This window comes from Moschus berezovskii, chromosome 2 (assembly GCF_049115385.1).
Source record: "Moschus berezovskii isolate FMDL1 chromosome 2, NW_MosBer_1.0, whole genome shotgun sequence".
NCBI lineage: Eukaryota > Metazoa > Chordata > Mammalia > Artiodactyla > Moschidae > Moschus > Moschus berezovskii.
In genome coordinates, this window is record NC_142461.1 from 81,747,980 (window position 1) to 81,774,381 (window position 26,402).

The 26,402-nt window shown below is 34.3% G+C and overlaps 1 protein-coding gene across 1 annotated transcript in view; it reads right to left on the reverse strand.

Moving 5' to 3' along the window:
- LRP1B (LDL receptor related protein 1B) overlaps positions 1 to 26,402 on the reverse strand; it is a 2,241,805-nt gene that overhangs the window by 794,210 nt on the left and 1,421,193 nt on the right. The window contains exons 22-23 of the mRNA XM_088842364.1: positions 17,848 to 18,048; positions 10,958 to 11,203 (exon numbers count right to left, since the gene is read on the reverse strand). Of these exons, the coding sequence (XP_088698490.1) occupies positions 10,958 to 11,203; positions 17,848 to 18,048 (447 nt within the window). The remainder of the gene's footprint in view (positions 1 to 10,957; positions 11,204 to 17,847; positions 18,049 to 26,402) is intronic.

Sequence of the window (26,402 nt, forward strand, 5' to 3'; positions counted from 1 at the left end):
TTGATATTTCTCCCAGCAATCTTGATTCCAGCTTGTGCTTCTTCCATCCCAGCATTCCTCATGATGTATTCTGCATATAAGTTAAATAAGCAGGGTGACAATATACAACCTTGACATACTCCTTTTCCTATTTGGAACCAGTCTGTTGTTCCATGTCCAGTTCTAACTGTTGCTTCTTCCATAAAAAAACATAAATAAAAGTAAAAAGCAAAAATAAAAAAAAGGAAACAGAAAGAAATGATTTGCAGAGGAGAGAGATGTGAATAGAGTATAGGATTCAAGTTTTCAGAGAGAATGCAGAAGATATCGTACTTGAAAGTCACAGGTGACAATCAGCAGTGTACATGAAGGAGATAGCAAAGGAAGTTATATATATGAAAGTACCGCATACATTCTTGGCCATAAATCATTTGCTATCATTAATAATGATGAAATCAGAAATAATGTGCATGGAGTGAAAACCCACAGTGCAGAAAAATGAAACATCAGAATGAAGAGATTAAATGAACAAACATGATGAAAGTCCCGAATAGCAGGCTGAAGGATTTGAGGTTCTTTTCATAATAAAGACTTATTTTAAAATCACAGATGTAGACTGACAGGCACAAATCTCACTTTATTAAGAAAGATAAATGAATGGATGGCCAGATTATAAATGTCCTCCCTGCAATGCCCCCATCAAATGCATTCTCCTCATCTCTTCACCTTTAACTTCAATTGTTCTCAAAGATAGACCATCGATTTATAAACATCATTTTATTCTTACTATGTTCTTATTCTTACTAAGTTCCCTCCATTAATTCTCATCTTCCAGATTAGATTACCCTCTCCCTTTACAATCAGTTCAGTTCAGTCGCTCAGTCATGTCCGATTCTTTGTGACCCCATGAATCACAGCATGCCAAGCCTCCCTGTCCATCACCAATTCCTAGAGTTCACTCAAACCCACCTCCATTGAGTCAGTGATGCCATCCAGCCATCTAATTCTCTGCCATCCCCTTCTCTTTTCCAATGAGTCAACTCTTCGCATGAGGTGGCCAAAATATTGCAGTTTCAGCTTTAGTATCAGTCCTTTCAATGAATACCCAGGACTGATCTTTAGAATGGACTGGTTGGATCTCCTTGCACTCCAAGGGACTCTCAAGAGTCTTCTCCAACACCACAGTTCAAAAACATTAATTCTTCAGTGATCAGCTTTCTTCACAGTCCAACTCTCACATCCATACATGACCAGGGGAAAAACCATAGCCTTGACTAGATGGACCTTGGTTGGCAAAGTAATGTCTCTGCTTTTTAATATGCTATCTAGGTAGGTCATAACTTTCCTTCCAAGGAGTAAGCGTCTTTTAATTTCATGGCTGCAATCAGCATCCGCAGTGATTTTGGAGCCCAAAAAAATACAGTCTGACACTGTTTACACTGTTTCTTCATTTATTTCCCATGAAGTGATGGGACCAGATGCCATGATCTTAGTTTTCTGAATGTTGAGCTTTAAACCAACTTTTTCACTCTCCTCTTGTACTTTCAGCAAGAGGCTTTTTAGTTCCTCTTCACTTTCTGCCATAAGGGTGGTGTCATCTGCATATCTGAGGTTATTGATATTTCTCCCAGCAATCTTGATTCCAGCTTGTAATTCTTACCACCCAGCATTTCTCATGATATACTCTGCATATAAGTGAAATAAGCAGGGTAACAATATACAACCTTGATGTACTCCTTTTCCTATTTGGAACCATTCTGTTGTTCCGTGTCCAGTTCTAACTATTGCTTCTTGACCTGCATACAGGTTTCTCAAGAGGCAGGTCAGGTGGTCTGGTATTCCCATCTGTTTCAGAATTTTCCATAGTTTATTGTGATCCACACAGTCAAAGGCTCTGGCATTGTCAATAAAGCAGAAATAGATATTTTTATGGAACTTCTTTGCTATTTCCATGATCCAGCAGATGTTGGCAATTTGATCTCTGGTTCCTCTGCCTTTTCTGAAACCAGCTTGAACATCTGGATGTTCACAGTTCACATATGCTGAAGCCTGGTTTGGAGAATTTTGAGCATGACTTTACTCTACACATGGACATCACCAGATGGTCAACACCAAAATCAGATTGATCATTTCTTTGTAGCCAAAGATGAAGAAGCTCTATACAGTTAGCAAAAACAAGACCAGGAGCTGACTGTGGCTCAGATCATGAACTCATTGACAAACTCAGATTTAAATTGAAGAAAGTAGGGAAAACTGCTAGACCATTCAGATATGACCTAAATCAAATCCCTTAGGATTATACAGTGGAAGTGAGAAAAAGATTTAAGGGACTAGTTCTGATAGAGTGCCTGATGAACTATGGACGGAGGTTCGTTACATTGTACAGGAGACAGGGATCAAGACCATCCCAATAGAAAAGAAATGCAAAAAAGCAAAATGGCTGTCTGGGGAGGCCTTACAAATAGCTGTGAAAAGAAGAGAAATGAAAAGCAAAGGAGAAAAGGAAAGATATAAGCATCTGAATGCAGAGTTCCAAAGAATAGCAAGGAGAGATAAGAAAGCCTTCCTCAGTGATCAATGCAAAGAAATAGAGGAAAACAATAGAATGGGAAAGACTAGAGAGCTCTTCAAGAAAATTAGAGATTCCAAGGGAACATTCATGCAAAGATGGGCTTGATAAAGGACAGAAATATTATGGACCTAACAGAAGCAGAAGATATTAAGACGAGGTGGCAAAAATACACAGAAGAACTGTACAAAAACGATCTTCATGACCCACATAATCACGATGGTGTGATCACTCACCTAGAGCCAGACATTTTGGCATGTGAAGTCAAGTGGGCCTTAGAAAGCATCACTGCAAACAAAGCTAGTGAAGGTGATGGAATTTCAGTTGAGCTATTTCAAATCCTGAAAGATGATGCTGTGAAAGTGCTGCACTCAATATGCCAGCGAATTTGGAAAACTCAGCAGTGGCCACAGGACTGGATTAGGTCAGTTTTCATTCCAATCCCAAAGAAAGGCAATGCCAAAGAACGCTCAAATTACCCTTTACAATAAAAACACCATATTCCTTCAACTTTTTAATATTTTACTTCTCACAAGCTGTAGAACAGTTCCATTCAGTTCAGTCGTGTCCAGCTCTCTGTGACCCCATGGATTGTAGCATGCCAAGCCTCCCTGTCCATCACCAACTACCGTAGTTTAGAAACAGGAGGATGACAAAAATTAGGCCAGAGTGACTATTGCCATCTTCAAGACAATATGTGTAACCCCCAGTCTGTGCTGCAGTACAAATGTTTTTTTCGTAGAATTAAAGTGCAAAAAAATATAAAAAAAAAAAAAAAGTTATAAATGGAGCTCCAAATCAACTGTAACTCAATAAAACATATAAAATAAAATGGAGCTTCAAAAATAAATGTAGAAATTTTAGGTGATGGTCACAGTGTACTAACAGGTGGTAACTATGTATATACATTCTTATTTATATCCATGATCTCTTTTTTTAAAATATACATTTAAAAATAGAATTTTAATAATATTTTAGAAAATGTGATTAAAAACAAAGAAATATATTGGTGGATAAATCTAACCTAATCAGGCCAAGATAAAAGAGGGATGTTACTATGTTATTTCTTATGTTATTAGAAACATCCTGATAATTTGTAAGTAGCCGACCTGCCAAACAGCAAAGAAACCAGAGATAGAAAAGAAATGCAGTCAGTAGAATTATTCTGGGCTATTATAAGTAAAAATAAACTACTTAGGAGAAAGGTGATTAACAAATTATGTACTGAAGAGGGAATATATAAGAAGCTGAAAAAATAAAGTATCCAAGTTCCTAAGAGAAGTCAGGTTTACAGGCATATTAAATGAAAAATAACAATCATAAAAAAGTCTTTTGAAAATCATATTCAGTTCAGTCACGCAGTTGTGTCCGACTAGATAACTAATAAAATGTTAAAAGTGAACCCAGAGAAAAATAGAGTAATGAGCTCAGCAATTCAGCCAAGGACAGAGTGCAAAAATTTAGGAAGGAATTATTAGAAAAGAAAAAAGAAAATAATGAGACAACTACAGAGGAAAAATTCAAGAGGAAAATAAATAGTGAGTCATGCTTCTAATTTGAGACATAAAGAGTATTATTATTTTATTTTTAAAATGTCAAGATTAATCACAGATATTGCATTCAATAAGAGAACACATTTTAAAAAGAAGCACTCAGCTAAGGAATGATGGACAAAAGGAACAAAATAGAGCAAAAAAAAAGAAATTTTACTTTTAAAACCCAATAGTTAATAGTCAATTCATTTTATTGAACTATGAATTTGCTGTAGATTTTTCAAAAAGAAGTGATGTGAATAAAAGACAGAATCAATTTCTTTTTATATATGAAAATTGGCTTAAATAAAAAATAAATTTTAATACCTAATAAAACCTTTATTATCTGCAACAATATAAATGATGACAATGGTATTTAGCATACTGTATATTATGAAAGTGCTAAATTATTAGCAGGAAAAAGTTTCCACATAAGAAAATCTCCATACTAATTTTAATTTTTTTTTACTTTTACTTTTTAAATTAATTTATTTTAATTAGAGGCTAATTACTTTACAATATTGTAGTGGTTTTTGCTAAACATCAACATGAATCAGCCACAGGCACACATGTGTTCCCCATCCAGAACACCCCTCCCACCTCCCTCCCCATCCCATTCCCCAGGGTCATCCCAGTGCACCAGCTCTGAGCACTCTGTCTCATGCATCGAACCTGGACCAGCAATATGATTCACATATGATAATATACACGTTTCAACGGTACCCTCTCAAATCATCCCACCCTTGCCTTCTCCCACAGAGTCCAAAAGACTGTTCTTTACATCTGTGTCTCTCTTGCTGTCTCACATATAGGGTCATCGTCATCATCTTTCTAAATTCCATATATATGCATTAGTATACTGTATTGGTGTTTTTCTTTCTGACTTAGTTCACTCTGTATAATAGGCTCCAGTTTCATCCACCTCATTAGAACTGATTCAGATGTATTCTTTTCAATGGCTGAGTAATATTCCATTGTGCATATGTACCATGGCTTTCTTATCCATTCATCTGCAGATGGACATCTAGGTTGCTTCCATGTCCTGGTTATTATAAATAGTGCTGCAATGAACATTGGGGTACTTGTGTCTCTTTCAATTGTGGTTTTCTCAGTGTGTATGCCCAGAAGTTGGATTGCTGGGTCATATGGCAGTTCTAGTTCCAGGTTTTTAAGGAGTCTCCACACTGTTCTCCATAGTGGCTATACCAATTTTCATTCCCAGCAACAGTGTAAGAGGATTGCTTTTTCTCCTCACCCACTCCAGCATTTATTGTTTATAGACTTTTTGATAGCAGCCATTCTGACTGGTGTGAGATGGTACCTCATTGTGGTTTTGATTTGCATTTCTTTTCATGTGTTTGTTAGCCATCTGATGTCTTCTTTGGAGAAATATCTGTTTAGTTCTTTGGCCCATTTTTTGATTGGGTTGCTTATTTTTTCTGGAATTGAGCTACAGGAACTGCTTGTATATTTTTGAGATTAATTCTTTGTCAGTTGCTTCGTTTTCTATTATTTTCTCCCATTATGAAGGCTGTTTCTTCACCTTTCTTATAGTTTCCTTCATTTCACAAAAGCTTTTAGTTTAATTAGGTCCCATTTGTTTATTTTTGCTTTTATTTCCATTACTCCGGGAGGTGGATCATAGAGGGTGCTGCTGTGATTTATGTCAGAGACTGTTTTGCCTATGTTTTCCTCTAGGAGTTTTATACTTTCTGGTCTTACGTTTAGATGTTTAATCCATTTTGAGTTTATTTTTGTGTATGGTGTTAGAAAGTGTTCTAGTTTCATTCTTTTACAAGTGGTTGACCAGTTTTCCCAGCACCACTTGTTAAAGAGATTTTTTCTCAACTGTATATTCTTGCCTCTTTTGTCAAAGATAAGGTGTCCATAGATGCATGGATTTATCTCTGGGCTTTCTATTTTGTTCCACTGATCTATATTTCTGTCTTTGTGCCAGTACCATACTGTCTTGATGACTTTAGCTTTGTAGTATAGTCTGAAGTCAGGCAGGTTTTCCATACTTCTTTCTCAAGATAGATTTGGCTATTCGAGGTTTTTTGTATTTCCATACAAATTGTGAGATTATTTGTTCTAGTTCTCTGAAAAATACAGTTGGTAGCTTGATAGGGATTGCATTGAATCTATAGATTGCTTTGGGTAGTATACTCATTTTCACTATATCGATTTTTCCGATCCACGAACATGGTATATTTCTTCATCTATTTGTGTCCTCTTTGATTTCTTTCATCAGTGTTTTATAGTTTTCCATATAGAGTTTTTTTGTTTCTTTAGGTAGATTTATTCCTAAGTATTTTATTCTTTTCATCACAATAGTGAATGCAATTTTTTCATTAATTTCTCTTTCTGTTTTCTCATTGTTAGTGTATAGGAATGCAAGGGATTTCTGTGTGTTAATTTTATATCCTGCAACTTTACTGTGTTCATTGATTAGCTCTAGTAGTTTTCTGGTAGAGTCTTTAGGGTTTTCTGTGCAGAGTATGATGCCATCTGCAAACAGTGAGAGTTTTACTTTTTCTTTTCCAATCTGGATTCTTTTTGTTCTCTGATTGCTGTGGCTAAAACTTCCAAAACTATGTTGAATAGTAGTGGTGAGAGTGGGCACCCTTGTCTTGTTCCTGACTTTAGGGGAAACGCTTTCAATTTTTCACCATTGAGGATGTTTCCTGTGGGTTTATCATATATGGCTTTTATTATGTTGAGGTATGTTCCTTCTATGCCTGTTTTCTGGAGGGTTTTTATCATAAATGGATGTTGAATTTTGTCAAAGGCTTTCTCTGCATCTATTGAGATAATCATATGGTTTTTACCTTTCAATTTGTTAATGTGGTGTATCACATTGATTTGCGGATATTAAAGAATCCTTGCATCCCTGGGATAAAGTGCACTAGTTCATGATATATGATCTTTTTAATATGTTGTTGGATTCTGTTTGCTAGAATTTTGTTAAGGATTTTTGCATCTATGTTCATCAGTGATATTGGCCTGTAGTTTTCTTTTTTAGTGGCATTTTTGTCCTGTTTTGGTATTAGGGTGATGGTGGCCTCATAGAATGAGTTTGGAAGTTTACCTTCCTCTGCAATTTTCTGGGAGAGTTTGAGTAGGATAGGTGTTAGCCCTTCTCTAAATTTTTGGTAGAATTCAGCTGTGAAGCTGTGTGGTCAAGGGTCAATCCAAGAAGATATAACAATTATAAATATATATGGACCCAACATAGGAGCACAGCAATATGTAAGGCAAATGTTAACAAGTATGAAAGGGGAAATTAACAGTAACACAATAATAGTGAGAGATTTAGTACCCCACTCACACCTATGGATAGATCAACTAAACAGAAAATTAGCAAGTAAACACAAACTTTAAATGATATACTGGACTAGTTAGACCTAATTGGTATCTACAGGACATTACATCCCCAAAAAATGAATTTCACCTTTTTCTCAAGTGCACACGGAACCTTCTCCAGGACAGACCACATCCTGGGCCATAAGTCTAACCGTGGTAAATTCAAAAAAATTGAAATTATTCCCAACATCTTTTCTGATCACAATGCGGTAAGATTAGTTGTCAACTACAGGAAAAAAACTATTAAAAATACAAACATATGGAGGCTAAACAGCATGCTCTGAATAACCAACAACTCAGAGAAGAAATAAAAAGAGAAATCAAAATATACATAGAAAGAATGAAAACACAACAAACCAAAACCTATGGGACACAGTAAAAGCAGTGCTAAAGGGAAGGTTCATAGCAATACAAGCTTACCTCAAGAAACAAGAGAAAATTCAAATAAATAACCTAACTCTACACCTAAAGAAACTTGAAAAGGAAGAAATAAAGAACACCAGGGTTAGTAGAAGGAATGAAATCATAAAAATTAGGGGAAAAATAAGTGAAAAAGAAACAAAGGAGACCATAGCAAAAATCAACAAAGCTAAAAGCTGGTTCTTTGAGAAGATAAATGAAATAGACAAAGCATTAGTCAGACTCACAAAAAAAAAAAAAAAAAGAAAGAAAGAAAAAGGAGAAGAATCAAATCAACAAAATCAGAAATGAAAATGGAGAAATCACAACAGACAACACAGAAATACAAAGGATCATAAGAGACTACTATTGGGAACTATATGCCAATAAAATGGATAACTTGGAAGAAATGGGCAAATTCTTAGAAAAGTATAACTTTCCAAAACTGAACCAGGAAGAAATAGAAAATCTTAACAGACCCACCACAAACATGGAAACTGAAACTGTAATCAGAAATCTTCCAGCAAACAAAAGTCCATACTAATTTTAAAAGGTAAAATATAATTTTGCTTCTCTGTTAAATTATAAATAAAGCTAGGTGTGATACACAGCAATCTTAACAGTGAGAAATCTAATCTACTATTAGATTTTCTTTCTGAGCTGAAAGTAGAAGGGGTCAATTCCATTAGAAGAGTTATCTTTGCACTTAGTAACTTATATTCAAAGTTGAATTGTTCTGATATTTAACTTGAGTTAAATTGATTTCATAGAGTACAAAGCCATAATAAGTCAATCATTTTGTCATCTATATCCAAAAACCAGAAATGGAGCCAATTCTCTTGTAAAACATGATTATATATCTAAGTTTGATCTATCATTCCCCTCCTCCAAACATGTATATGAAATGGTTATCTTTATTTCAATAAACTGCTATTTTTCATGCTAATTACATTGTGCAAGAATTCTGTAAGAGAACAAGTTAAATGAATATTTTCTAAATTTATGCTTCTAGGACTCAAATTTTAACAAGAGAACACAACTACAAGATAACATTTGAAATAAAGTAATAAAATAATTTAATATTCTCTGAAAAAATCATCCTTTTAATTGCATATTACTTTATTGGATACTATGTAAAACACAAGAGAAATTTCTATAACTTGATTTCTGACTTCAAGACACCTATTACTTTACTGGAGAAGTAAAGAGTAAAGGAGGGAGATAAATAAAAATATAAATAAATGTGACCATATATCAAACTCTAGATATAGAAAGGAGAAATAAGTGAAGACAACAGAATGTTTGGAAGAAGACTCTATTAAAGAAAAAGATTTGAGCTAGCAGGTTTTAAAATATCCAAAATGTTTAGAGACAAAGAGGGAAAGTACAATCTAAGTAGAAGAAAACAAATGAAAAATGTTTATGATATATGGGTTCTTAAGAACCTGATGAAGCCTGGGTACTCCTAATCAGAAATTTTTAGAAACAGAAAAAAAGTATAACAAAGGTAAAGAAAAAAGAATCAAATATATTCAAATACATTTATCATATCAACAAAAACAGTTTTTGATGGAGGAATATATGTGCTTTTTAAAATTCACACATTCAGTAACAAGATTCAGCAGTGAGTCAAATGACTCCCATTACTGAAGGAGCAGTGGTTTTCAAAGCCTGAGAGTAAGAGAGATATTGAGATATTAGCAACAACAACTTTTAACATGATATGAATATGTCTATTACTTCACAGTGATATTTCGCAGTGGTCACTTCACAGAGACATAGTCATTGTTGCTGCTAAAAACTGGTCTGTGGCATACATTCACAACTGAAATAAATGTTAACTTTCAGGGAGAGATTTAGAAAATAAAAGCGTAAAATTTTTCCTTAAGAAACTTCATGGACCCCTCCAATTCTATCCATGGACCTCTTAGTCCCCAGTGACTCATACTAATAATCTAGAGAAGTTAATGGGAAACCACCACTCACTAAGCTCTGAACGAGTGTGGGGCATAGTGAAAGTGTTTCTTGTCATTTTTGCAACATGTTGTTGTGCTGGGCATTGATATTTGAAAGATGAGAAAACCAAAGCTCAAAAGTTTTGGGTGGCCTGCCTGGGGTCAAATACACTATGATTTCCAGTTACAGGATTCGATTTCAAATTTTGGCACATTCCATAGCCTTCATTTGCTTTTCCTACTGTGGAATATGACCTAGAGAATCAGCAGAATGTCTTAAATGGACAAGCAAGAGATGAATACAGCCAGAGTTAAGTTGTTTGCAAGAGCAGTAGAGATACAGATGGTGGCTCAACACTGAAGAATCCTCCTGCAGTGTGGGAGACCTGAGTTCAATCCCTGGTTTGGGAAGACCCCCTGGAGAAAGGAATGGCAACCCACTCCAGTATTCTTGCCTGGAGAATCCCCAAGGACGGAGGATCCTGGTGGGCTGCAGTCCATGGGGTTGCAGAGACTTGGACAGGAATGACTAAGCACAGAGGTTCAGATGAAGTGTGGGACAGGGCCAGACTTTATGGGGTTATAAAAAGTATTCAAAATAAGTAAAAGTAAATGCTTTGGAGCGTAGAAAGATAAGCACCTGGGGAGCAAGATGACAAAAGCAGGTATTTAAAGAAAAGATAATCAGATGGCTTGTACCGGTAAAGGATTATTGTAATATTTTTTGTCCAAAAGATTTTAGCATAGGTCTAATATGGTGCATTATACTTTAATGCCTTTTCTAAAATCAATCAAATCCATTAGTAATTTTCTGAGTTGTTTTTGGATTTTTTTCTCAATATCCATTCTTAAATATAGCAAGATACACAATACAGAAACACATACCACTTGCTATTCTTAAATATAGCAAAATATAGAAAATCCCATGGATGGAGGAGCCTGGTAGGCTGCAGTCCGTGGGGTCGCTAAGGGTTGGACACGACTGAGTAACTTCACTTTCACTTTTCACTTTCACACATTGGAGAAGGAAATGGCAACCCACTCCAGTGTTCTTGCCTGGAGAATCCCAGGGACGGGGGAGCCTGGTGGGCTTCCGTCTATGGGGTCACACAGAGTCGGACATGACTGAAGTGACTTAGCAGCAGCATATATCTACTTACCGACACTTGAGCAACTTTCACCATCCACATCCAGCTTCCACCCTTCATAACATGAGCACTTGACTGTCTGCTTGTGCTGTTCACACACCTGACTGCACTTTAGATGATTGCTACAATAATCTACAATTTCACAAGTTTTATTGTCTCTGCCTAGTTGAAGTCCTTCAGGGCAGGAACAGACAATTCCTCTTCCAGGAACAACAGAACAGTGGTTGCTACAGCCTCCATTGTTCAGTGAACATTCATCTATAGAAGGAGAGAAACAGATAATAGGGCATCATTAATTCTTTTGTTCAATTAAATACTAATCATTGAACTCATTTCTTTAAATCTAGAATTAGAGTAAAGATTATAAATAAATTGAGAAAGATCTTTTCAGATTTTTTAAAATTTAGCCCTAAAGGGGTAGGGATGATGAAAAATTTATCCAATGATCAAATAGAATTCTATATGATACAAACTGGCTGTCCATGTGGTGCTAGTGGTAAAGAAGCTGCCTGTCAGTGCAAGAGAGGTAAGAGATGTGGGTTCGATCCCTGGGTTGGGAAGATCCCCTGGAGAAGGAAATTGCAACCCATTCCAGTGTACCTGCCTGGGAAATCCCATGGACAGAGGAGCCCGGTGAGCTATAGTCTATGGTCCTGAAAAGAGTCAGAGATGGTGAGCATAGCACAGGCTAATGATATAAATTGGGAATGGAAAATTTGCATTTCTCTAAATTTTCCAGTACACTTTATTGTACTCCATAGAACTAAAATGAGTTAATTGTTTCTGTTTTTACTGGAAAGATTATGCTCAGTCTTTTAGCAATTATGCAAAATCAGAATTTTGGGGTTTCCAAAAGAGACACACATATACCAATGATCTGAAAATCTGATAACCACAGTTTTTCAGATATATATACACACACACACACATATATGTATGTATTATATCTATATATTGTTTTCTACATCTATAGTCTGATTTAGGATTATAATCCAGAATGGATTAGTTTGTCCTTTACTGACTACAGATATTTATTTAGGTAAATTATACATTGTACCTCATATATTTGTTATTAATATTAATTCAGTGAGACTATGGAAATAGAATAGACAATACACAAAAATATTGATTGGCATTTTGGGCTGAAATAATGAGCAACTAACATTGACTGCACACATGATAATAGTTTCATAAAGAAAGAGAATTTTTCTTTAAGGCACTTGTAGTTTATAATTACACATTAGATACATTTATCATTCTACTTCATCACAAGTTTGTAGGATATATGAGAATATACAAACATCCTTTCTGTTTACCACGTATATCCCATAGTTAACAAAGTGCCTAGCATAGAGTAGGCAGTTAAAAACACGTATTCAATAACAAAAGTTAACAAAATCATCCAAAAGTGCACAACTGTCCCTAAATTGAGCTAGTATCTGTCCATCTGGGAAATTTCAAAATGTCATATTTACGCACTTGACAAAAATAGCCAGCAATTATTTTTGCAACCGTGATATTAACTCTTGCTATATATTATTATATTCAGTTCAGTTCAGTTCAATCGCTCATATTAGGTGTCTATTAATATGGACAAAATAAGTTTTCTCTTCCTTGGCTTTAAGAATATTTGAGTAGTTTTCAAAGTCTGTTCAATTAGGTGTATTTTTCGACATACCGAAAAGGAATATTGTTCAATGATTTGCAAATTGCAATAATATTTTCTTATATAGCACTAATATGCTTTGTTCTCTATGGAAATTCATCCAATTCAAAAATTTGGACTGGAAAGTTAAGGCTTTCAAAAATATTCTCTGCACATTTTAAACTTCTTTATGAGTCAACTATTCTTCATATTTGTCACCATAAAAGATGTTACAGCAATAAGAAAAGAAAAATGACTACATTAACTACTGTCTCTAAGAATTCAATTCAAGTTTGGTATTATTTTAAAGAAAAAAAGAGATTCATTTCTTGGTTCCTCCAAGTATGTTTGTTCACCTGTAATCATAATCATTTCAAAATAGCAGTCGTTTCAAAGTATTTGCCCCATTTTAGTTCAATTGACATTCTTTTTCAAGAGAATTACTGTAAAGTAATGTCATCATACACAGCAGGTGAAAAAAAATTGTTACAATGCTTTTAGCTTATTTTAAGTATGATTGTTCTCTCACTATTCAAATGTCTCTTTCTGATACTACCTTTAGAATTAAGTCATAGATTTTAGGATAAATGCAAATTCACTTTGAAATATACAATTTAACATATATAATTGAATGGCAATATTTGTATCACTAGTCCCTTGTCAATTTTCCCTTAACCCTAAACCTATCATCCTTCAGCTTCTTTTAAATTTTTGTTACCTGAGAAAGATGCTCTCATTAACCAAACTCAAGTCAAGCATCTCTAAATCTTCCCTTTAACTAGTCCTCAGTCTTGGCCAATAAAAACTGCAGACTTGCAGCACAAACAATTCCATTGTCAAAACCTCTCCCCATCCCCTTCCTCTCAACCCAATAAAAGACTTAGACAAAAACTACAGTTTCTAAAAGCTCACAGCAGCATCCCTAGAATGACCTCAGACCCCCTTACAGTGCCTGCCTTAGAAAGCTCCATGACTCCACGAACCTGTCAGGAGAATTCATTGTTTGTTTCAGCCACAACCTGATGATAGGCAGACAGCCCTCTGAACCCCATCTTAGAGCAATTATTTTTGAAAGCTTGTAATGTAAATCTTTTTTTTTCTTTGCACCCTTGCCATGTAAATCTTCTACCACCTAGAGTGTTTTTTGTTGTTTTTTTTTTAGCACCTGAAAGTCACCTTTTGAAATATAAACATTCAAAGAGATAACTCTCTCAGTATTCTCCCAGCCTTTGTGAGCACCTTGCTCTGAATATACCACTGCCTCCAGTCCTAAGGGATTCCCTGGTGGCTCAGTGGTAAAGAATCCACCTGCCAATGCAGGAGACTCGAGTTTGATCCCTGGGTTGGGAAGATCCCCTGAAGAAGGAAATAGAAACCCACTCCAGTATGGAGTGGTGGGAAATCCCATGGACAGATGAGCTTAATGGGCTACAGTCCTGGGGTCATAAAGAGTTGGACGTGACTTAGCAATTAAACAACAACCCCAGTTATAAAGATAAGAGAAGTTAGTATCTTCTCTGGAATGAGCACCAATTAACAAAACCAGGAGGCCTAGACACATGCAACCTTCCTCCCCTATCTCAAACCCCTCAACTCCACACCCCTGCTTAACATCCCGAAGCACATTCCAGCCTTTAAAGTTTCTCACCATTTGTTTTGATGAAGCTGATTTCAATTTATGTTGGACACTCATCCTATTGTAATAGTTATTACTGAATAAGATATATCTTTACCATTTTAATTAGTGTTCAGTTCAGTTCAGTCGCTCAGTCATGTCCGACTCTTTGCGACCCCATGAATCACAGCACACCAGGCCTGTTCAGTTTTGCTTATTTTTGACATACTTTTTAAACAAAAATCAACAGTTAACTCTCATCACAAATGATTAAAATCTTGTGTGTGTGTTTAGTCGCTAAGTCGTGTTTGACTCTTTTGAGACCTCATAGACTGTAGCCCACCAGGCTTCTCTGTCTGTAGGATTTTCCAGGCAAGAATATTGGAATGGGTTGCTATTCCCTCCTCCAGAGGATCCTCTTGACCCAGGGATTGAACTCACGTCTCCTGTGTTGGCAGATGGGTTCTTTATCACTGAGCCACCATTTGTTTCTTAAGTGCATATGCATTTTCTTTTGAAATCACTTAAAATTTCCCCTGGTTGGGTGGGGGGGAAACTTTTCACCAGGATTAAATTCCCCAAGCTTTTTTTTTTTTTTTTAAACATTATAGATCAGATTTATTTGGAGAAAACAACCTTAGTACACAAAGGATGGAAGTTTACAACTGAAGACATCTCCTAAGTATTGAGTCTACAGATTTCAAGTTATTTTCATAAATTTTACATATACTAAAGAACAGGATAGGAATCATCTCTGTTTTTGTTTCAAAGGCAGGTAGGGTAGCAGAGAAGGAAAGAAGAGATATTTTGGATATAACTATTTGGAAGGAGTTGACATGAAAAGGGTCAACCCTACAGTTTCATCCTCTATAGCAAATGGCTTAAAAAACCTTATCAACTTTGGGTATCTTTCTCTAAAAGCCACTTCTTAGCTACTATCCAATTCATGTCAATGATTTAAACTTAATTCACTTGGTATATTTTTCATGTCCACTGGGTAAATGACTCATGATGCCCATTGCTGCAGCACTCAAACCAACACCCTTGTCTGGCTGGACAGGACCCAACCTAGGATTGATGGGGGAAAAAACTTGAAAACAAGAGAACGAAGTGTCTTTTCTCTACAGATATCAATATTGCTGATAAATGATACAAAACAAAATTGTGGAGAACTAAAACATTGTACAAAATGTTTATAGTGCTTTGTATTTCACCTATTTGAGTATTTATGTGAACAGATCAATTTTTTTCTAGAAAATGGTGGTTAAATAATTTAATGAGTCACTGTTTATCTGCTATGGTAATAGATTGATACTGTATAATCCTGTGGATGCCTCCTAGTTAATTCTGTCTGAATTAAGCCACTAATAATTACAGTAACTATCTTGGACTCATATTCTTCAAAAGTAAAATAAGTGTTCAATGAGTTTAAAAAAATTACCATCTACATAACTGATGGTACAGAGGTGCACAGAGAAGCACTTCTTATTTCTTTCAGGAGAAAGAAGAGCCTTCTGCAATTCAGTTCTTTGCCAGTGCTTGTTTTTGTTTTTCACTGTTCCATTTCTTCCTCAACTTCATCTCATGAAGGACAGAGTGTATGAGTTCAGTATGCCACAGTGCTACAGTCAAAATAAAAATGTCTTTTTATCTTCTCTGGTACTTCCAAACCCAGCTTTACTGAGATCTTTTATACTGTCTATAATTATTTAAAATCCTTGACCAAGGCTTCTTGGTCAATGAGTACATCAGTTTGATAAGCAAGAGCTGGATTTCAATCTTGAAGCAGATAAATAAACTCAGAAGAAATTCCCTTTCCTTTTTTTACTTTCACAATTGAGGGAGCAGAGGATAGGAAAATAAGGTTGTATTTTCGTATGATTCTCTTCATTTTTCTAATGACAGTATTTTCTCTTTTTTTCATTTCCTTCACTTAACCCAAAAGCTGGAAAAAAGGTAGAAAACTACTAATTTATTTCAATAACTGAAATACATAAGATATTATTACCATGATTTCCTGACAGACATCATTATGTCCATTTTTTTTTTTATGGAGAAACTGACAATTCCAGAAATTGAGCCACCTTTCTGGGTGACTTAATCAAAACAATTGAAGAAGAGAATTCAAACCTGTCAAAAATCTCATTTTTTTCTGTAATTGCACACTTTTAATTTTAATACTGCTGATAGTTTCCTTCTTTTAGAAACTTCATGAGCAATTTTCATATACTGTAAGGTAAGAGATCTTTCCATCCACCAAACTACTTTATCAGGGAGAACAAGCTGGAAGAAAAAGAAGTGAATACATGTAAACTAACTCTGTCATCCCTTAATTGCAATTTTTTGTTTAATTTTTAAAGCTTTTGCTTCTTTAAATGTTAGCAATGCTGAATGAAGGCTGTTGTATTTACTGTTTCAAGGTTATTTTATAGAATCCCAGATTGTTTGGAAGATATTTTATTGCACAAATTTTAAAAATAACAAGTCTTTTTATATCACTCAGTATGCTATTAATGCTCACTTCAGATCAAAATATAACTGTAGACTTAAATGTAGTTGTCTTCCTATTTCCAATCAGGTAGCTTCATAATTTCCTAAAGTCATTTTCTTACTGCCTCAAGTCATCTCATTATTGTTATCATTCTGTAAACTCTTCACTACTCTATTGATGTCACCTTCAGTATTGTCTGGAAAACATATTTTTTAAAATTTCCTTGTTAAATCTCTGATCTTCCCACAGAGAAGGAAATGTAATTGCTTTATATGTCCCGGTGGCATAAGGAGATGAAGAGTCGCAAGTTATTTCAAAGCTCAAAAGCTATCAGACTGAAATCATTTTGACTAGAGAAAGCATACTAAAGAAAGCTACTGTATGAGAACTAAAAACTTCTGAGAAAATCATATAAAATTGAATAATAGACTGAGTGACTAATACTTTCACTTCATTATCCAGTTTCTTCCTTTCACCTTTCAAAAAAAGGTTTCTAGTACAACGATCAGAAGGCCAGACAAAACCCATTGGATGGTAGGAAACTTCATCTCACGGTTTAGCAATAACAGTAATCTCCTTTAGTAATAAGAGAAATCTCCTGTTCTGAGTGACTCACTGATGAAAAAATAATCAATTCAATTGAGGAAACAACACTGAATATTCAGAGATCTTAAGTGAAACTGTTAGTCACTCAGTCGTGTCCGACTCTTCACAAGCCCATGGACTGTAGCCTGCCAGGCTCCTCTGTCCTCTACCCGTGGAATTCTCCAGGTAAGAATACTGGAGTCAGTAACCATTTCCTCCTCCAGGGGATCTTCGCAACCCAGGGGTTGAACCCAGGTCTCCTGTACTATAGGCAGACTCTTTACCCTCTGAGTCACCAGGGAAGCCCAAATGAGGAACACAGCTATACAGCTGTTAGGTTAGCTGGATGGACGTTAACCTTCTCTGCTTCATTTTTAGAAATTGATGATCTCATTTAAATTTTCAAATAAATATACCATGCCTGCAAAATGTAAGTAGGGTTCATGCTAAAATTTACATTTAAAGGGAATGACTGGAAGGAGCAAATGCTTCTAGAATAAGGATCAAGGAGTACACTAAAAGGTTCTAGTCTCCAGAGAGAAGCAAGGCAGTGAAATGTACAATACCACAGAGGTCGCCTTCATCAGACCCGTCAGGACAATCTTGTCTCCCATTGCAGAGTTTCTCTGGCTGCAGGCAGACTGAGGTGTCATTAGCACAAGGGTACTTGGGTGGTCCACACAAGAAATTGTCACAATCATCTTCATCTGATTGATCTTCACAATCAATATCTCCATCACAGACCCAGGCTTTGCTGATGCATCTCCCTTAAGAAAATAGAAACAACATGCATTTAATTTTTGCAATTAAGCCTTGGTAATAATGAGTGATCACTGCCTTCAGTCAGAGCAGAACAAATTGCTATTACCAAGAAATCTATTTGGTGATAGTTTGACAGCTTTTTTTTCACAAAGACATTTGAGTAGTACTTGTCCTGATTGTTAACAGTGTTCTTAGCATGAAAGCCTTGATACTTTCTTTAGTTTCAAGTTATTGACTTATTCTATTAAAAAGAAAAAAAAAGTATAACTAATTAAAAGTTTAATTACAATACTTTTAAGAGCAAATTTTAAAATATATTTTATAGTAGTATAAGTCCCTTTCAGAGTCCTAAATGTAGATAAATGCTATCAGTGTCTTCTGGAGCTCTAAAATTAAGTAAATGCTTTATTTTTTAAGGTGACAATGTCTCTCTCTTTACATTTATAACCTTAAGACTTCAACTTCTCATATTCAGACTATGTACATGCCCTTTCACAGAAGAATAAAATGTTACTAAACATTTTAGTAGTTAAGATATATACAGACAAAATTTAGAGAAATGTGTTTTCTTTATGGACTTTGAAAAAAAAAATATTATTTAGCCAGAATGTTTCAAAAGCAAGAATGTGAAATTCCTGGAAAGCAATGGTTTTTTTCTATGTAAATTGCTTTATTGAAAAGTATTCCTTTCCAGAATATTTGTCTTTTTCTTCTAATTAAAATTGTGTTTCTAAATTATACAATATTAAGGTGTAATGGGAATAAAAAATCTACCTAAAAGGGTAAATACTAGTTATTGGCTGATTACATACCAACATTTCATAAAATGTGTGGGGCAAATAAAAAGGAAATGGAAAAATATTAAATTGTATATGTCTACGTGTCATTATGTATTTAAAGGTCTTCTTCAAACAAGCCTATTGAATTTTAATGTACTTGAATACTGATGAAAAGATGTTTTACTTATAGAAATGTATTAACAATCTTCCATGCTATTATATGTCAAATAAGAGAAAAACATAAATGATCAATTCCATATGTAATAGAAATATATTCTATAATATTCAATGTTATTTATCAAAATATTCTTTAAAAAGAATGGATGAATATTTCATTAATGACTTTGATTATAAATTGAGGAATATTATAAATTTTCCCTTAATACCATAACTAAAACAATGTTAATATTTTATATTACCTGGAAATATTGCGTAGTACAATTAGATAGTAGAAAGACATAGGTATAAAACTAGAAAATAATATTATTACTTGAAGTTAATAAAATTGTATAATTATAAATCAGTAAAACTAAGAACTATAAGAAACTGAGAATTTAAAAAAATGTAGTTTCAAAAACTCTACAAAAATCAATAGATTCCATAAAAACAGCAGAAGAAAAGGTCAGCCAAAAAATCTACCATAAAACAAAGTATTTTGGGTAAACTATAAGAACTGTATATTATTTGTATGAAAAACATCAAAAGTTGATTTTAAAAAACTCAAAGACTTGAATAAAGACATAGTTTGATTTCAGAGAGTAAAATATATTAATAGAAAGGTATTATTTTTCCTCAAATTAATCCCATCACAATTTTAATTTTATTATTTTAATCCCATGAATTTATCCTAAATTTAAGAAAATAAAACTTCAAATATTATAAGGCATCTTTTAAAAAATACAGACAGTTTGCTGAGTAGGAACTATATATGCCAAATATTTATAAATGTTTTAAAAGTAACATTAGTTAAATTTTATCATAATGGAATATAAGTATGCATCAATAATTAAATAGCATAGTGACATCAGAAGTAAAGTCACTTATGTATATGGTTTTAATATACAAAAATTGACAATTCAAAATAGTAGAGAATAAATAATTACAAAATTAATGCTGTTAGAATTATTGATGAGCCACCTGGAGAAAAATAAAAGGCTGAATCTTCACTCAATATTTACACCAAAATAAATTAAAGACAGATCAAAGAAGTAAGTGTTTTAAAACAAAAATGATGAAAGCAAAAACATTCTAGAATAAAATGGCTATTAAAACAAAACCCTGAAATGGTCATTATACAAACACAGAGAGCATAAAGGATGAGTTGATAAACTTAAATACTGTCCACATTGAACTATAAAAATCCATCTATAAAGTCAAAATAAATAAAACAGAAAAAGAAATCACTATATTTGACAAAAAAGATACATTACTTTGAAATATAAAAGGTTCATATAAATCAATATGATAAAAATCAATAAACCAGTATAAGTGCAAGGTTTATAATGAATTGATAATGGCTTACTAACATATGGAGTTAAAAACATCTTTCAATTAAAAAAAATAAAAACACAATTGATAGCATTTTTCCTCTCTCAGATTAAGATCAAAAAATTGCGTAACACAAAGATAAATTTGACAAGAGTATGAAAAAACAACTCCAGTGTTAAAGGGGCTACAGATTGGGATCATCTCTTTGTAAGGCAATATTGTGAAATCTAGTAATGAAAAATATATCAACTCTTCACCACTGTAATTCTAATTTTAGAATATTTTTCCATTGGTATATTATGCCCAAAAGTACAAAAATACATAAACGAGGATGTGTGTTGCTATTTTGTCTATATTAGCAAAAGTCTGGTAAAAAGTTAAATTCAGACTGCAAGACTGGCAACATCAATTACAATGCATCCATACATTGAAATTATATACTTGAGTGAAAATAAAAGATAATTCTGCATAAGTTAACATAAAACAATCTCCCTATCATGTTAATAAAAAGGGCCTACAATGAGTATGCTGCAGATATTCTTTATGTTAGAACTATCTGTTTAGCAATATGTGTGACTATATTTCCATACATATGTCAGTATAAGCACATATATAGGCTTGTCTCTACATGAATTTTTTCTGGGGGGCTGCTGCTGCTGCTGCTGCTGCTGCTGCTAAGTCACCTCAGTCGTGTCCGACTCCATGCGACCCCATGGACAGCAGCCCACCAGGCTCCTCCGTCCCTGGGATTCTCCAGGCAAGAACACTGGGCTACACAGGAAATAATTAAAACTGATTGCCTCTAGTGAGGAACTCTTAAGGTACATGGGAGTAGGAGACAGATTAATTTTTCATTAAAACCTTTTGTGTTACTTTATTTTCCCTTCCACTATATTTCTGCATAATTTTTCAAAAAATACCAGCTCACTTTAAAATTATAAATATGAAACATATAACACATGCCACAAAGTCTGGTAGTTTCTACAGACAGAGGTTACTCAGTACCTTATATTTTCCAAGAGACTTTAGGTAATATAAAAAAAGTCATAAGACCCATTCCCTGTCCCCAAGGAGTTTATAATCTAGTTAGTTTTACTATGTTACAAGAGATATGAATAAATATGAATAAACAGCTTAGATAAAATCTGCAAGTTTCAATAGCTCTTTCTTCCCAGGTATTTTTCAGAGGATGTTTGAAACAATTGCTTTTCCCTTTCTTGTTTAGTTTTAATTTTTATACAAAAGGAAGGTAAGAGGATACTCCAGGTATGATAAGTTAAATTTCTATTTCATTACCATGAACTGGGTAAAACTGAAAAGCAAATGACCTTAGTAAATATGCTGAAAGATTGTTCATTTTTACGAACTGAACAGCAGGACAAATCCTTACGTAGTCAAATCACTGGAAAGTGAAAGTGAAGTAGCTCAGTCATGTCCGACTGTTTGCAACCCCATAGACTGTAGCCTACCAGGCTCCTCTGTCCATGGGATTTTCCAGGCAATAGTACCGGAGTGGATTGCCATTTCCTTCTCCAGGGGAATCTTCCCAACCCAGGGCTTGAACCTGGGTCTCGTGCATTGTAGACAGACGCTTTACCGTCTGAGCCACCAGGGAAGTCCAAATCAATGGATGTGACAATAAAAAAAATTCAATATTACAACTGTTTTGTTTAAGCTCCTTTATATATAAGAAAGCTGAAACTCTGGTCACGTTAGTATTTTTAAAACAAAATAAATTCTAATAATATTAAAATGTGTTATAAATGATAAATATCCACAATATCTAAAAAACAAAATCTTTAAAAATAACTTAAAACTGTGCATAAATAAGTTCAAATAACCAAGTTAACCAAGTTCAAATTGTCTTTACTAATTCTTCTGTAAAGAGATATCATGTGCTAGAAAAATTCAGAGTTTATTATCAAATTGAGCTGTACATAATATTTTCAAATTGATTAATAAAGATATTTTCAAATTGATTAATAAAGATATTTCAACTTGTCCATTACATGAATGTGCAAGACTTTTGTGGAAATTGCAGTTTTGTCCTTTGAGCAAAAAGAATAAGAATGGCTGAGCATCAATAGCAATGACAACAAACAGATAATAGCAAAAGTCAGCTACTGGTATTATGGAAGCTACTATAATCACTTAAATCACATTCGCTCTCTCTCTCGTACACTCAGGACACTAAGGACTATTTTGATTTGTGTATCCTTGAGATACATAGTTTAGGTTAAAAGTCAGTACAAAATCAACAGGTATAGGAAAACTAAGAGTTCCTAGGAGTTATTAGAATATGTGTTGCTTTCCTGAATTCATACTATCACTTCCAGATTTTGCTTGTCTCTGCTGAACTGTTTTTGCTATTAAAAAAAAAAAAGAAAGAGATTTATTAATTTGTAAACTGCTTAATTTTCTTTTGTCTTAATGAGAGACAACAGGCTATAACAGGACAATTTCTGTTCTGGGATATGACCGGCAGTTAATATCAAGAATATGGGTATAAAGAGAAGTGAATCTGTGAAAAAATCCAAATGGATTTATTTAAAAATATGATTTTTTGAATATTGGTTTTGAAATGCAATTTTTCTGTAATTTTTACATTCCATAAAACATACATATTTATTTCTCTAACAACATTTGACTTCAGTTCAATTCAGTAAATATTTATTGACTACTTTGTACCTGTCTAGCTACTGAACACTGTAGAAAAAAATGGAAAGAAAAATCCCTGACCTTGTGGAGCAATAAGTCTAGTACTGACAAATGTTCTATAAAAAAAGGATAAGATAAAAGCCATATAACCATGACAGAGTGCTATGGAATTTCAGAGAGCTAGAAAATATGTGTGATTGAAAGGCTCAGAAAAAAGCTTTACTAAGATGTTATTTGGGAAGAGATTTTGAAGAGTGGCAGTGAATATTAGATATGGACACAAGAAAAAAAGTCATTTCATATAAACAGCTGTCTTATGTGTACAGCCTTAACATTCAAAAATATATCCTCTGCAAAAGAAAAGGCAAGTAAAAGGAAAAAGAGAGAAAGCAGTTTAATAGTATGGTGTTTGTTTCTGCTATTGAATGGGAATGTGTCAGGGCACAGATGTTGAAATTAAGTCAATTCCTCCTTAAATAGATCTCTCCTATTTCTGTGTGAATCCCCTATAAAATTATATTTTCTATATTTAATTTCTCAGTTCAGTTCAGTTGCGACCCCATGGACTGCAGCAATCCAGGCCTCCCTGTCCATCACCAATCCTGGAGCTTACTCAAACTCATGTTCATTGAGTTGTTGATGCCATCTCATCCACTGTTGTCCCCTTCTCCTCCTGCCTTCAGTCTTTTCCAAAGAGTCAGTTCTTCACATCAGGTGGCCAAAGTACTGGAGTTTCAGCTTCAGCATCAGTCCTTCCAATGAACACCCAGGACTGATCTTTAGGATGGACTGGTTGGATCTCTTTGCAGTCCAAGGGACTCTCAAGAGTCTTCTCCAACACCACAGTTCAAAAGCACCAATTCTTTGGCACTCAGCCTTCTTTATAGTCCAAGTCACATCCATATATGACCACTGGAAAAAACATAGCTTTGACTAGACAGACCTTTGTTGGAAAAGTAATGTCTCTGCTTTTTAATATGCTGTCTAGGTTGGTCATAGCTTTTCTTCCAAGGAGCAAGCGTCTTTTAATTTTATGGATGCAGTCACCATCTGCAGTGATTTTGGAGTCCAAAAAAATTAAGTCTGTCAACTGTTTCCATCGTTTTCCCATCTATTTGCTATGAAGTGATGGGACTTGATGCCATAATTTTTATTTCATGCAAAATATTATTTTCTTCATGATAGAGTTTTAAGTGTTAATTTTTATCAGAAACACGTATACTGAGTTTTATGGATAATTTTCAATGATAATAATGAGTATATGCAGTTTTAATTTTATTTGTTGAATTTACCCACATAAGAGATATAGTTCCTATATAAATGCATAGGTAGAAAAAGGGTAGAACTCCCTCCAGAAGCAGTAATAAGCCAGTTTGGGACCACAGTTCATAAAGTGTTGATTGCTAATTCAAGGAGAGTTAGCTCAATAACCTCAAAAAAATGTTTGAGTACAGCAAATGTTTTTGACAAAAAAAATTAACATTGAAAAAATTTGACAAAGTCCGTGTGCATGTTCCAGTTTATGAAGTAAGAGGAAGCTGAAGATGTGAATAGAATGAGTTGAGATAATAGATGTCAGGGATGAAAACAGTAGACAACACAAAGTTCTGAGTAAGAAATAGTATAGGATTAACCTTAAGCTCTGATGTGTGCATGGACAAAATAAAATGGGTGATGTTAGAGAAAGTGTAGAGGTATCAGCAATAGCATCTAGAAAGTTATTATACACTAGAAGTGTTAAAAGTTTGTTTCTACTTTAAAACCAAATGTTTAAGAGAATGAAGATGTTTCTAACAGATATAAGAGAGAAAGAATATATGGATTTGGAGAGGCAGTGGAATATTGTGCACAGCAAAGAAAAAAGATGGGTTTGAAGCATTGGGTAAATATCTGTGACAGAAATTTGGCAGGCATTTACCTGATGGTGATGGTTGAAACTTCAGGAACAGAAGAGTTTGCTATGGACACCTTGCAGAAAGATGAGAAGGAGCAAAATAAAATAAGTAAATAAATAAAGAGAAAAATGTATGCACTGTCTGAGATGAATTATGTATTCAACAGATATTTTTCTAATTAATTAATTATTATTTTTTAGCCACACTGTGAAGCATGTCAGACCATAGTTCCCTGACCAGGGATTGAACCCATGTCCCCTGCATTGGGAGGGCAGACTCTTAACCACTGGACCACGGGGAAAGTGTTCTCAATGGATATTTTTAAATTAAATATAAGGGATTGGCAAAGGGGGAAAGGTCAAGGGAAGGTGAAATAAAAATGGAAATCTAAATGGTGGGTAGAAAGAGCAATTCAACATGAGATTTCATAATGAAAAGTTTCCAGGAAAGGACATGTGTTGAAGAGAAAGGTCAAGAACTGCAGAGAAAGAAATCACTGAGCTGTACTACTAGTCAAAGGTATTGTTGATTGAGCTCATTTTATGTTCTAGGCAATTTTGTACATTCTAGTGTTACCATTATCATCATCTCTATTTTACAGATCAGAAAATTGAACTGTAGAGAGGTTTAGCATTTATGTGAATTAACGTAGTTACTGAATGGCAGAGCAGAACACAAGACAGAAAAAAAAATGGACCGAGAAATCATTCCTGGTAACCACTGAAACAGCAATTTCCATCAAAGGCAGGCAGAGGATATTAGACAGCAAAAGGTGAAGGAATAAATGAGAGAAATACATCTAGGTACATTACACAAGATAATTTAACAATGGTTTGAGCCTACTGTGCTAGGTATATTTACAAAGAGAAAGAAAAACTGGTGTAGAGAAATAAATTGAAGACTAAGCAAAAAAAGTGAACAAGGTCCCACAGGATGTAGGTAGTCACAGGTTTAACAGCTGAAGAGAGCTTCTGAACAAAATGAAGGGTTATTTATTTCTTTAGGTACAGGACTATGGGTAGGTGGGAGTAAGTAAACAGCAAAGTGTTTAAAATTGCCACCAGGAGAAATCAAAAGAATACAGGGCTTATAAGAAGCTACACGTAAAATATATATATATAACTAGTTTCAGAGCACACAGACAATGGAGAGCTCACCACATTATTTCATCAGAAATAAATAAAAGTATTCCATATGGTCAGTTATTGAAGGACAAAAAAATTGCTGTACTTACAAATTATTCATATACAACGCATCATAAAATTATAACAAAATGTTCTCCATTGTAGGATAATTTTGTTTCTAATTATTGACTGATTTTTAATATGGATTAAATTCATCATTTTACTTTCTGTTTACTGATACAACAATGTGAGGAAAAAAAAAAAAAACACCTAAAAATAAATGTGTTCTTTGCCATTCACACAAGCCCACAAGTGGATTTTTATTACACTAGAGAATGAGATGGCTAGATGGCATCACCGACTCTGTGGACATGAGTTTGAGTGAACGGGAGTTGGTGATGGATAGGGAGGCCTG